The sequence below is a fragment of the Agelaius phoeniceus genome, chromosome 2 (assembly GCF_051311805.1).
Source record: "Agelaius phoeniceus isolate bAgePho1 chromosome 2, bAgePho1.hap1, whole genome shotgun sequence".
NCBI classification, from domain to species: Eukaryota; Metazoa; Chordata; class Aves; order Passeriformes; family Icteridae; genus Agelaius; species Agelaius phoeniceus.
This window is the reverse complement of record NC_135266.1, coordinates 89,183,130-89,196,614: the sequence shown is the minus strand read 5'-3', so window position 1 is coordinate 89,196,614 and position 13,485 is coordinate 89,183,130. Positions and strand designations below refer to the sequence as shown.

Genomic DNA, 13,485 nt, shown 5'->3' with positions numbered 1-13,485 from the left:
CAATCTATTCTAACTTCATAGGGCATGAATAATGGGCTATCTTGGGAAAAGAACCCACCATCAGAATCAAAAGATGTCTCTGTTTGTTTATCTTTGTTTTACCCCCTGAAATGTGCCTCTTTGTAGAACCTTCTCACAATTCCCACTTGCTGAGAACTGTTCCTTTCCTTTCTTCTCCAAAGAGGAAAGGGGACACATTTCTCTAGACCAGGTAGTTCACATCTTGTGAATGTAAGACCCCTTGGAGAATTTTGGTGAAAACTATTTTTCAGGAAACAGTTCTCTGTTTTGTTGGAAGCAGCCACGAGACTACTTAAATAATTTCTGTTCTCCATATAAACAGAACACCAAATAAATCTCCTGGTTCAGTAGGATCTTTTCTCCTCTTCTGAAGTGTTCTGAGGAGATTAAAGGAGTGACAAACACAGAGCAGGAAAAACAACTGCATTTTACAGCATTATACCCATCTGCCCTCTGGCACTAAGATGCAGCTTTTCTCTTTAATGACATGAATAGAGGTATGACAGATTCCTCTCAAGTCTGTCATCAGATCCTTTGGAAACAAACGCATTAAGTGCCTGGTGAATTTTCGTCTATTCACCAAATTTTTCTACCCTACCAGAGTGAGTCTGGAGTCTTCACCAAGCTAATCCCACAAAAGAACCAAGAGAGAGAAAAAAGCACCTCCCGTGCCTCTCCCAAGAGGATGCCACTTCTCATCTGGCTGGAGTGCTGTTTCCTTCTCTACCACCTTTGAATGATGCAGCTCTTCTGGCTCCAAATCAGCCCCTGGCGAGGGCAAGCCTCCAAAGCCCACAGCCCTGCTCCACTTGTAGGTACACAGTGTAAGTAGGGGATGAGTCTCTGCTGTTCCCATAACAGGTAACTTATTTCTACAGGGCTTGTCAGTGAATGATCTTTAATGAGAGTTCCTTACGGCACTATTCATCACTGAAAGTTGTGTGGTTTATTATTATCACTACAGAAGACCAAATTTGAAAACAATAACTCATGCTTCTCAAAGGAAAATAGGCAAAACCTTTATTCCTAAATCAAGGAGATGAGTTCCCAGCCTCTGAGCATTAAGAAGGTGCTTCTTTTAAAGATATGTTACAACAAAATGTGATACATTATGATATGGAAGTACAGGGAAAGCTCAGCAGTGATTACAAAATAGTGGAGAACAGGATGGCAACAGATAATTACAAAAAAATTATATTCAGAAGTTCGTAGAAGCATAGATATTTTGCTATGGAAAGGTAGCAAACTTGTCATGTTCCTGCTGATGTGATGACAAGGGCTCTTCATTTATTCTCTAGATAACTTGACACCAGTCTAATTGAAAACAAAATGGGATAAAATTAGAAGAACAGTAAAACCGCAGAGAAGACAACAACAACCACCAAACAATGGAAACAAACACCAGAACTGGCGGGATGGCCTTGCCCAAAGAGTTACCGTCCATGGCTGAATGTTCAAGTGGCAGTCAGTCACAAACAGTTTCCCTCAGGGGTCTGTACTGGGGCCAAAAGCATTTTTTTGACTTTCATTAGTGTCTCATTGACAGTGGGAGCAAGTGCACCCTCAGCAAGTTCACGGCTGACATGAAGCTGTGTGGCCATTGGTGTGTTGGAAGGAAGGGATGCCAACCACAGGGACCTGGACAGGCTCAGAGAGCAGGACCATGTGAACCCCCAACAATCCCACCAGCAGTGCTGTGTCCAGCTCTGGAGGCCCCAGCACGGGAAACTCATGGCCATGACAGAGCAGGTCCCGAGGAGGCCCACAAAAGCCAGTCACAGGGGCTCAGGGTATGGAGACAGGCTGAGAGAACAAACCCCTCTTGAGATTGGAGGAGAAAAGCCTCTGGAGAGGCCTGCCTGGGGCCTTCCCAGATACAGCAGTGGGGGACTTTTATGAAAAACAGAGATGTTTACCAAGGCCTACAGTGACAGGATGAAGAGCTCTGGATTTAAACTGATACAGGGTAGCTTCAGATTAAAGGAAGACATTTGTCCTGGTGGGGTGCTGAGACAGTGGAACAGGTTTCCCAGAGAAGCTGTGCATGTCCCACCCCTGGAAGTGTTTGAGGCCTGGTTGCATGGGGCTTTGAACAACCTGGTCCAATGAAGGATATCCCTGCCCATTTCAGAGTGGGGATGGAAGTAGATAATCTCTAAAAGTTCTTTCGAACCCAAACCATTCTGTGATTCTAGGATTATGATCCAGAAATGGACAAATCTACCCCTTCCAGTATACCCTTGCAAAAGGACCAAAAATTATAACTCAGATGATTGGCATCCTTGCGCTCAAGTCTACCAGGTCACTTTTCAAATACATTTCCCTCTTCTGCTTTTAAAGGGTCAACTGCAGAGACTTTAGCAGCTCTCACTGCATGGATGTTTCTGCCATAGGAACAACTTAATAATAAAAACATTTCTGGTAGTTTGTTTAATTTATCCCATTTCTTCAGATTGATCCCACTGTTCTTTATAAATCTTTGTAAATATTTGACCATATTTTATCCCCTGCATCACCTCAAAAAACTGCCTGTTATTTTCACTGAAGCTGTAAGGCCCGTGACAATGGTTACACAACTGCGTGATATATCTGATCTTTCCCTCATTTACCTTCTGGGCAACTTGTCCTTAATTCTCATCTTTTTCATGTATTTAAAGAGGATTGTGAGAAAGAATTTCTATGCTAGATAGCATTGATTTTATTTGAGTTCTGGAAAAACAGAAAGAGAAAACCCATCGCTTGTGATTTTTCCAGCTGAACTGCACAAAGCCTGGCGGAGCACCTGCAGAACAGCACCACCTCTGAGAAGAGGTTTCACCTGCATCCACTGATCCTTGACTAGTGAGTAAAAGCCCAGCCTTCCAGGGCCACTCTGACTTACCTTGGCTGTCCACACCAGACCACTCACCAAAACTGCATAGACCAAGGCTTTGCCACAGAGGATGAGGTAAGTGAGCTTCAGGGAATTTCCATACCGCAAGTACGACTCTGCAAGTCAAACACCATTTGTATTTGTGTACCCTGTTTTCATCATCATCATCATTACAAGATGCTGGTCCTCATCCATCAAATGAGAACCCTTGAAATCTTTAGCTAAACAACATAAAGGAAGTAGAGGCAAATGAGTGGCTCTGTTGACACCAGAGAACCAGGGAGGGGACAGAACACAGTGACTCAAAGAAGCAAAAGAGAAAGCAAGTCTAGGAAAGACAGAGATTGGCTTTATGCTGGGAAAGTACTGAGTTCCACACCTACTGATGAACTGGGCTGTTTGTCTGAGTCCCCTGCTAGGAACACAAAGGAGGCTGAATCAAAAGATACCAATGTTTTATTTTGTCTCATTATTGTCAGTGGCCTTATGAGTGCTGCTGCTGTATCAGGAAAGTTTTACAAAGCCCAGAATAACATGCCTTCTAGAAGTTTTATTCTTGAAGATTTTTCACTCTTAAGGGGTTGCCATAGAATTGAGATACAAGATCTGTTTTGGTTCAGCCTTAAGATTCCTGAAGCATTCAAGAAGTTCTTGAAAAACAGGAGTGTGCAAATATGTACATAAAGAGGAAAGAAATGTAATTTCTAATATAGATATCCTCCATACGTGACAGCAGTGTGGAGTGGAATGTGACTCATCATGGGAATTGTTCTGAGTTGGATACTGAGAAATATTCAGAATATCATATCCTGAATCTTGAGGTCAGAATCACTTGGATAAGTATGGATCATTTCTTTCTGGGCTGAGCAAGAATATTCCCAATGGAAGTCAGTTTCAAGGTCTGGAGGAGACGATAAAGAATAAATTACAGTCTACAGGAAGGCACCATGACTTCATCAATTTTCAAAATGGAATCATAGGGGAGAGCTAAACCCCAAAGCTGAGCTACATACAATATGCATAAATAGCGCTCCAAAAAACTTTTCTTCTTTTTCTTTTGTTTTGGTTTTTTTTAATATCACATGCAAATCACTTACAGGAGAAAGTAGAAGCTATTCATGCAGCAGATATATCCCACACGTTGTACTTAGTGTCAGTAAAACTGGCATTAAAATACACACTGATAATTGCCTGAGAGAAGAGGCAAAGTTCCCTTTACGTGAGAAGCCACACGTACCTTCTGTGAGTGCACAACCTGAAAGACAAAAAAGAGCTGAAAGTCACATTTCTCTTCAGAGCAAACAGAATACAGATTTTAAAAGTTTCAGTTTATCAAACACTGCCTCATCCCTCCTACTAAAACTAGGTGTTTTATGATACTTTGCAATTTACTCTACTACAGAGATTTCTCAGTGGAAAGCCGGAAGAAACTCTAGATGTAGAATGGTAACCCAGGGACAAAGGCCCAGGAATGGGAAGGGACATATGCTAATACCTAGATCTTTAGGTATGTAATTGTGCCAGAAGAACACCTTGTATGGAAGCTATATATAGATGTGGTTCATATCATAACACTTGCTCTTTTGATTTGTGATTTCTCATACAGCATGGTGAGAGATGGTTTCTTACTCACCAGCATCACCATGGATAAATTTGTTTTTTGATGCTGTTGTTCCATTCTGAAAAAAATTGGCAACACACTCAAAGCGATTCAGAGGGTTGAACCACTCCCAGGCTGGCATCCTCAGTCGGCTGGTCAGTGAGTAGGTGCTCCCATTCTGTGTGGAGGACTCGTCTGTCCCCACCCCTTCGGTCCTTTTCACACCATTCACCCTCCAGACCAGAGTCAGGTGGTCAGGGTAGAAACCAGAGGCCAGGCACACCAGCGTGGCCTTGCTCTTCTGCTGGATCTCCTGCTTTGATGGGGAAAAGATGGCCACAGCTGGAGGTATGATTTTATCATCCTTCCCTGAAACACAAAGCAACATGGTCCAGAGCCTCCATCCCTCTCTTCAATCAGAACCCCCTGGAAATGGTCCTGAGTTTGTGCCGTGTTACTCCTGAAATACCTGGCCTTTTAACTGCTGTCAATTGACAATTCATGTCTATTGGGTACGACACACCAGGAAAGTGGAAGGATTTCTTTTCGCTCATCACAGTGAAACATGAAGGGTCTGGCCACAGAAATGCACGAGCACATGAATTTCTTGTATTGCCTCTGTGAGAAAATTACAAAGCTGCAAAGAAACTGAGCAAACAAAAGGGCAGAAAAGTCCCCAGTTTTGCTGTAAGTAAGGCCTGTATTTGTATTATTGTCTTAAAAGTTAAGGGAGTCTCTTATAAGCAGAAACATCTTCAGCAAACTGGGTTGTATTCCTGGAGAATGAGTTAAGACATGGTGTTCGTTGCAGCGTTCAGAATTATACTGTCATGGGATACCCTACTTGGCCCCCCATCTATGAGATGACCTGGAAGGAAGGAAACAAGGAAGAAGCTGATCCTTCTCACTGTCTGAAGTGAAAAGCAATTGGGGCAGGTAACATGAATCTGCCTGGGACGGATCTTGCCTTGGGTCTTAACCAATGCATTTTCAAGAACATTAAACATGACTTGATGTAATTTAATTCTGAGGTTATTGTAGGTATGAGAAGCTCTGATCCTAGGCTACACTCCTTCCCAGCATGATGCAAGATTCTATACACTTGCAAATCAAATGTGCTTCCCTGTCCTAAAGTGTTTAATACCTACTTGTACGATTAATGAGAACAGACTTCAGTCAGAAGAAGGTACAAAGCAGACATGAGAAGTTGCTCAGAAGCTAAGCAGTGACCCTAAAAGACAGGGGGGTTTCCATACACTATATCAAAATGCCTTTTTGACCCATCTAGCATGAGAAACCCATGAGGTTTGTAGAGTGCTGCTGGAAAAAGGAATGTAGGGAAAACAATGGAGCCAAAGAGAAAATTATTACTCTGGGCTGGTATTTTGTATGAAGGCATGAGGAAGTGTGGATGTTCTTCCTGATCACTCTCTCCTTTGCAGAGGAAGAGAGGTAGCAGAATGAGCAGAAATGAATATCTTGCCGAGATCTTGTCCCCTAAGCCCTCGTGTTTGCATTCAAATGATGCCTTAATTGTGACCACCAGAGCTTGCTCTGCAAAGATCCCTGGGCTGCTTCTGTAGGAGCTTGTACAGACTTTAGATGACCTGGTATTAAATAGAGGTAACTCCTGAGAGGATTTAGCACTGCTCTGCTTTCCTTTTAGTGGGTATGAAGAGAGCTTGATCACTTCTACTTCTTCCTGCACTCCCAGCACTTGGCATTATGATTTTTTTTCCTATCCTAGAAGTATCTCTGAGAAATCCTTTGGCTCATAGCCCTAAAGGCTAGTGAATGAAGAGATGGAAACAGATAGTAGGACACAAAAGAAAAGATTAAAACTGAGAAAATGATATTGCTCCCTTAAAAAAAAAAAGGCAGGTAAAAAGGGAGACAGAAAGAATGATAAAACTACTGGGAAGAAAAAGAAAATGAGCAGGTTAGAAATGGAAAAAGGAGATTGGTAAAAGTCAGAACTGGAAGAAGTGTCTGATCAGCAGCCCATTGTGTCTAGTCTGCTATACTGGTCCTTTTCTTTCCCAACCTCTATAATATTTCCAAGGAGAATGAGAGGAAACAAAATTATTTATTCCCTTCTCCCTTCATGAATTTCTGAGAGATGAAAGACAAAGGCTGCAGACACAGAGATCTCAAAATCGTTGCTTTCAAATTCTACAGTTTCATAGTAGCACATCTCATTTTAATAAGCTACCTGTAAGGCATTAATCTTGTTCTCATGGCTGCATGAAAAATTATCGATATTAAACTTTTAATTAAGACTGTTCTTGTCCCCTAACGAGTATCACATAGATAAAGACATCTGCCTTCTTACTTACCTATGACCGTAAGTTTTGTCCCACTGCCAAAGAACAACTGCTCATTATTCACACCATTTTGCAGCTGCAGAAAAACTTCTCCTCTACTCCCAGACCTCTGAGCCAAGCCTGTGGACTAACCCTCCCCTCATGTGGTATCAGCAAAAGAAGAAACACAAAGTACTCAGGTCCCCTAAAAAACCAGGTCTGTAAGGGAACACCACCAAAATCTGTGTGTCTAAACAGCTGTGATCAACATCAGATATACTCTGTCCAGAGCCCTTTTGCTTTAGGCGCAGGTGAATCAGTTGTTGGAGGTTCCACCATTTCTTTAGAGGACATTTAGCTCTTTATCTAGATGTCATATTAGAATATTAAAAAATATTTCCCATATGCAGACTGAGTAATTTCTTTTCCTTAGCTAAATAGCCACATTTCCTATAAGTTTTGTTCTACATTTTTAGTATTTTTCACTTATAAAATAAATGTCTTTTTTTTAACGTGCAAAATAATTGCTAATATATAGCACTGTGTCTCGGTCCACTCTGCCCTTCACAGAAGTTCCTAAACATGCCCCCTTTCCATTTCGCTTTCCCTTTCTCTGGAAGGCTTTCCTTGAAATGAAGTCTGCTTTTATTCTCTGTCCTGCCTTGTTGATGATTATTCACATTTGCTGCATAAATACCTATGGTCAATGAGGGGTCAGCATATTCATTTTTACCAGCTCAGTCATCTCAGATAAACTTTGGATTTCAAAAAATGTGCTGATCGTTTTTTCCTATGGAGATTGAATTTCACCGTTTGTTATCAATTTATTCTGTAGTGGCACAACGTGGCACAAATATCTGAGGCATCAATTCTTCCATAATTTCTCAGCATCTGAGCATCAGCCATCTTTTCCCCAGATTTGGACAATCCAAATCCATAAATGTGGCTGAGAAAGAAACCTTCTCTGAGAGCTCCTTCCCCTTGAAATGAATCATATATTCTTCTTCTGTGGTTTTCAGTGGCTGTTTATCATGTATTCTGAAATAGTAAGACCGTTGTCCTTAATGATGTTTTTATCACCATCCAGGCAAGCCTGTACAGTGGAAAGAAACTATCTGTGCAGTGGAGACCTACTTTCTATAACAACAAGGACTTAAAAATCTGCAGTGAGATTTTAGTATTGCTATTTAGTATTATTATAAAGTTAAGCATTTATTTTTGCCTTCTGTTTTATCAACCAAAAATGCTAGCACATGTGTTTTTCCTGGTTATCTGAGACAACACATTCTTTAATTCACCCTGGGTAGATCCAAGGTAATTTAGGCTTGTATCAGCTTGATTTTGTTTTCTAGACCCCTTCAAAGTGTAACTGTAAGTCAGTTCTTTCCAGACAGATGGACAGCTTTTCATTGACTTGTTCTTAATAATCTCTAGCCCCAGGAGAACCGGCATTATAGAGAGTAGCTATATTTTGGGGGAAATTTTTTGTATGTGTTGATTCATTAGGACAACTTTTTTTTATGTCATGCACACATTATTTCTCTCATTCCTTATCCTTATTCTTTCTAGGGACAGCTTTTTCTTTACTGAAAACACATTCATTCCATTCTCCAAAATGAAAAGTGTGTCCCTACCTAGAGGACCCAACTTATTCTATTCTCTGAAGTAGATAGGGTTACTAGCACACCAGGAGAACACCAGTTTAATAATGTTAGGGAGGATAATAATGAAATTCTCTAAGGAGAAGACATGGCATTTGAAGTGAATTAAAAGAGGAAACAAAAATTTCTTACCTATTACTGTCAGTTTTGTGCCACTGCCGAAAGAGAGCCCAGAGGTGTACACAGTGACAAAGTGATGTATCGTAAGCTAAGAGAAGAGATGCACTGCAGCTGCCTTACTATAAGCGAAGCCTAAGAAATCATTTTGGCATTTGGCATTCTGAACATCACTCAATCTCTGTCTAAAGGGATATGGCAGAAAACAAGCTTGAAATCAGTTGTATAGCCTGTAGAATTCATAAAAGCATTTCCCAGATTTGTTTGATACTTTGTCTACTTTCACCCCAAGTTGTTTTTGCAACCTTTCTCCAATCTCCATGTTATGTCACTGATTTTATCTGCTATTCTCATTTTTCACATCTCGAAAACAATCAGACACATCCAAATGCTGTCACTGTCTAGGAATAGAACCTTTCTGCATCTACAACTTCCTCACTGTCAGTCTTGTATTCCAAGCATTGTGATGCCTTCTTTTCTGTAACTTGTGAAGTTAATATTGAATGATATGTGCTTTGTGGTTTTCATAGTCAAATGCACGTGGTTCACCTTTGGCCACAAACTGAAACAAATCCCTTTGTTTTCCCTTCCATGGCAGGCCAGCTGTTTTGAATAGTCTTTCAGGATGGCCTTCGGTTTTCTAATAGGTTAAAATAATCCACACAAGGAGAGCCCAGAAGAATCTGTTGACTGGTCCCAGACAAACCCTTCGTAGCCATTAGGAAGAACTGCAGTGAGACAGTGGGGATAGGGATTACAGGGCAACCTTTGCTCTCACAGGCATGAGGCAGTCAGCAGATATTGGAGGATTATTTAAGAGAGAAAAGCACAACACATTTTATGTAGTGCCTCTGAGAGATACTTCTACATGTCACAATTCTTTCTCTAACACTTGTATCACTTTAAGAAAAAAACATTTTGTCATTTGTTGCAACCATTGGTGAATGTGGAAACAAGAGTAATTCCAGTTTTGCATGGTTGATAGGCTTCAGGTGCATCTGCAGTCACAGTTTGGTTTGGTGAAAATGAATTTCAATACCTCAGAATTTCCTAGCTTGCATGCCACGGAGGGCAGGCTCAGTTCTCAAATGATGAAAGTAAGTCCCAGCATAGAAGGTCTGTTAAGAGAAGCCAAGGCAGAGCATGCCTGGTCTGCTGCAGGATTCTGTGCAGCTGCCTTCACACGCTCTGCCGCAAGGCTCATGCACACATGGGTTTTTGTAAAGCCTTCCTGGGGAATGTATCATCGTGGATCCCCCTGTCCCCACAATGATACAGTCTCCTACAAAAACAATCCCACCCATGACTCCACCCCCTGTTTTTGTCAACTAGGAATGACTGTCATGATTACCTGTGCTGGTTTGGACTGCTGTACAGTTCATTTCCTTCATGGTAGCAACAGTGAGGTTGTGTTTGGGCTTGTTCTGCAAATACTGTCGACAAGAGAGAAGTGGTTTTGTTTTTGTTAATGTGCATTCAAGGACTTTTCGTCTTCTCATACCCTCATGCTGACAAGAAGGCTGGTGGTGCATGGGAACTTGGGAGGAGGAACAGCAGGGAGAGCTGATCCCAACTGATCCAAGGAATATTCCATATCCCATGGTGACACACTCACTATGTGAAAGAGGCAAGTAGTGGGAAGAAGAAGAAAGAGAGAGATATTTGGAGAAATGGTGTTTGTCTTCCCAAGCACCATTAGGTGTGATGGGGCCCTGCCTTCCTGGGAATGGCTGAACACCTGCCTGCCCATGGGAAGAGGGGAATGAATGCCTTGTTGTCATTTGCTCGTGTGCATAGTTTTTGCTTTACCTCTTAGACTGTCTTTATCTCAAGCCACGAGTGTTTCACTTGTGCTCTTCCGATTCTCTCTCCAGTCCTGCTGGTAGGGAGTGAGCGAGCAGCTGCGCGGGGCTTGATCCTGGCTGGGGCTAAACCATGACACAACCACAGACCACATCCTTCCTTTGCCATTGCTGTTCCTCTGTGATAGTCCAATCACTTCTCAGTGTATTCATTATTGCCCAATTTATAATCTCAAGATTTTTTTCTTATACTCAAAAAGGTAACACTTTTTATTCTTTTATTGGTTGGCTTTAAATGCAGTAATTTTTCACTTGGTAATGTCATGGCCGTGTTCATGCTGCTTTCCTTTCTACTCTTTCTCTCTTCAGCTAACAAAAACTTCAAGCTCACAGTTTGCAATTTTTGGTTTGCAATGAGAGTCATTTGCTTACTACGGGCTGGTGTTTGTCTCTGTAGCTTGGTGTTGCTTGAGAGCATCCTCCCAGGGCTGGGACTCTGCCTATGAAAAGGCTTCATCTAGGAGTAAGAGCAAGCCTTCCTTTTGCAGACTGTCTGAAGGGATGGGAACTGATGGGGAGAGGTAACAGGCTACATTTATCTCCCTTCCTTATATGTAAGTGACATGGTCTTGTCTCACAAAGTTTCGACACGTAGTTAGCAACCTGACCAAGTATCTGTAGTGAATCTGTTTTTCATATTGCTCTTTAATGGCTTCCTTTGAGTCAGTCTGGATATGAAAAATAGACTGTAAAACACAGAAGAAAATCCCTCAAAATAAGGTCATTCTACTAGGAAAATCAGTATAAAAATATTTTTCTATTATTTTCAGATATCAGAGAAGAACCCATAATTTCTGATATAGCCTGTTTAGCTGGGAAGAGGTGTTAGTGTCCTAGAGAAGGGAATTGGAAACACAGACTAAGATGTAACATGTAGAACCAAGAGAGAGGTCTACAGAACATGAGGTATTGGGCTGGTTATCTCAGCATGCTTCTGGGTTGTTCTCTCGTCTACAACAGTGAACGGAGTACTTAGTCACTAATTATGTCTGTTTATGCACAACATTCGTTTGTATATATGGAATTCTTCCAAAAAACACATCTAGGATTTTTTTTTTTTGGCTGTCACTGCCTAAATAATAAAACCAATAGTGGAATATTATTTTCCTGCCTTGGTCTTAGTATGTCTGTGACCTTAACACTATTTATCCAGGGACTTAACCCCATTGGACTAAAATTCATTTAAGACTATTCTGTCTGCCTCTCCAGTCTAGAGCTCCATTAGTGTACTTACTGTCACTTACAGACTCTCTTCCATGAGGTGTCTTTCATTTAAAAAGAAGGAAGTCACCTCTCTATTAGTTTTGAAGGAGTATGTGGTGCTAGCAGCTTCTCAGGTCATGTTCAAAAGGCAATTTCCAAGACATGCCAGCAGAGACCAGTCTTGTTGCACCTTAATGTTCCTTTATAACCTGTCAAAAGGGAAGGACTTGCAGGCCATGAATTCAAATAAATGTGAGTGACAGAAGAAAGGGGAGGGAGATCCTTGATTTTTATTTCCAAGTCTTTCATAGGAGGCTTTTTGAGCTTTGTAGGCTATGCTGCCTAAGACTTCAGACAAGGAAAAACAACAATGTGTAAGGAATAAACATTTAGGGATATATTTTCTAACAATTATATTATTTTGCTGGGAGAATTTTACAGGAAACTATAAACTGCATCAGTCATACCTGTCCTCCATTCTTTGGAGTTTACAGAAGAAGCAGGTGCAAAGAAGCAGGCCAGTCTACAGAGACTCCCTGAGCTTTACAGACTTGTTTTAGAGACACTAGGATGCTTTTCATAAATATCCAATGCATTTGACCACAACTCCATAAAGTTAAGCAACAGCTCTTCTTCAGGGCATATCTGTGCAGTGAAAAGATATGATGGTGGAAGGAGGGATCTGATTAATAATTTGGCTTCGAAGACAGAGGCTGCTGCAATGCTCTATTGCTCTCCAATTCAAAATATCCTGGGTCTATTGTCCCAACCTCTATGAAGTCTTCTTTCTGATCTTCCTCTGCGCCTCTCCTGACTGTCTCACATTTTTCAAAGACTCCATCTCTCACTCAGAGAAGCTGGGGATTTTATCTTGGTGTTCAACCCCGTTGCTACACCGTGCAATCGTTCGCAGCACAAAAATACGTGGCTGCATCCTGGGCTGTCACATTCTTGATTGTCATCAGAGAGTAATCAGTATTCTGTCTGGTTACTTCAAACTTGGCCTCAGAGTAACCATCCTCATAAGAGTTAAGACTCCATGTACTACTGCTGACTATTAACTTCAAACCATTTTTTGGAGGCTGCTGGTACCAGAACATATAGGCAAGGCTACTGTAATTCTGGTAGCAGGAGATGGTCAAAGAGACTCCAGGTCTCAGAACGATTTTTTCAGGCCACTGAGCAATGTAGGCTCCAATCCCAAGACCTGCATTAATAAGAGATAACAAGAGAGAGTGAGGAGTAGGAGTACAGGTGATGGCCAAAGGGGTCCTCTACCTTGCAGTCGCCCTGCATGGCCTGGATGAGAGCCCTGCTGCAGATGGATCTGTCGTCTCTCACCAGGTAAAAGAGCAAGCACAACAGCCAGCATGGCCCTCCAGCTCTCCCAGGACAGTGTGCTCCTGCTCACTGTTAGACAAGAGTTAAGAGAGACCCATGCCCCTCCCCTTGCCCTGCTTGGTCTGTCAGGTCTGGGCAGGGAAGAGAGAAGGGACTGTCCAGCTGGGATGCTTTCTTTGGTGAGCCAGTAAAAGCAAAGCTAAATCTTCATGTGGCTCCAAGGTCTGCTTTAGCTTGTCCACAAGTCAGTGTTCTGAGCTGCTGACACAAACGTGGAATTTCTCGCAGACCAGTACATTGCTGGCTGAATGCTGAGCTGTCGTTCCATGATGGAGAGGGTCTGGGTGTTGAAGGCCAGACAGGAACCTAGGATCACTGGATTCATGTGGGATTTTTTGGACCCATTTATATCAGCGGCTATACCTTGGGCCATCTTTGCAGAAGGATTTCCAGCAGAAGCACACCTGTACTGTTTCATTCTGAGGAGTTGTTCTCAATATCTGGA

General features: G+C 41.9%; 1 protein-coding gene across 1 annotated transcript; it reads right to left on the bottom strand.

Moving 5' to 3' along the window:
- Positions 1–971: 971 nt before the first annotated feature.
- Positions 972–13,011, bottom strand: LOC129134731 (M1-specific T cell receptor beta chain-like). The gene is made up of 7 exons (XM_077174676.1): positions 12,981–13,011; positions 12,536–12,846; positions 6,830–6,944; positions 4,527–4,862; positions 4,131–4,148; positions 2,903–3,009; positions 972–1,335 (listed from the first exon to the last, which is right to left on the bottom strand). The coding sequence occupies exons 1-7, from the start codon at positions 13,009–13,011 to the stop codon at positions 1,309–1,311; spliced, it is 945 nt and encodes a 314-aa protein (XP_077030791.1). The 3' UTR covers positions 972–1,308.
- Between the last annotated feature and the right edge of the window lie 474 nt (positions 13,012–13,485).

Bases quoted from the DNA above. Each gene is read 5' to 3' on its own strand.
- LOC129134731 (XM_077174676.1), bottom strand. From the start codon at position 13,011: ATGCTGGCTGTTGTGCTTGCTCTTTTACCTG. The intron at 12,847-12,980 runs GTGAGAGACGAC...TTATTAATGCAG, and splicing joins TGTGCTTGCTCTTTTACCTG to GTCTTGGGATTGGAGCCTAC. The intron at 6,945-12,535 runs GTGTAGCAACGG...GGGGAGGGTTAG, and splicing joins GTGCTGCGAACGATTGCACG to TCCACAGGCTTGGCTCAGAG.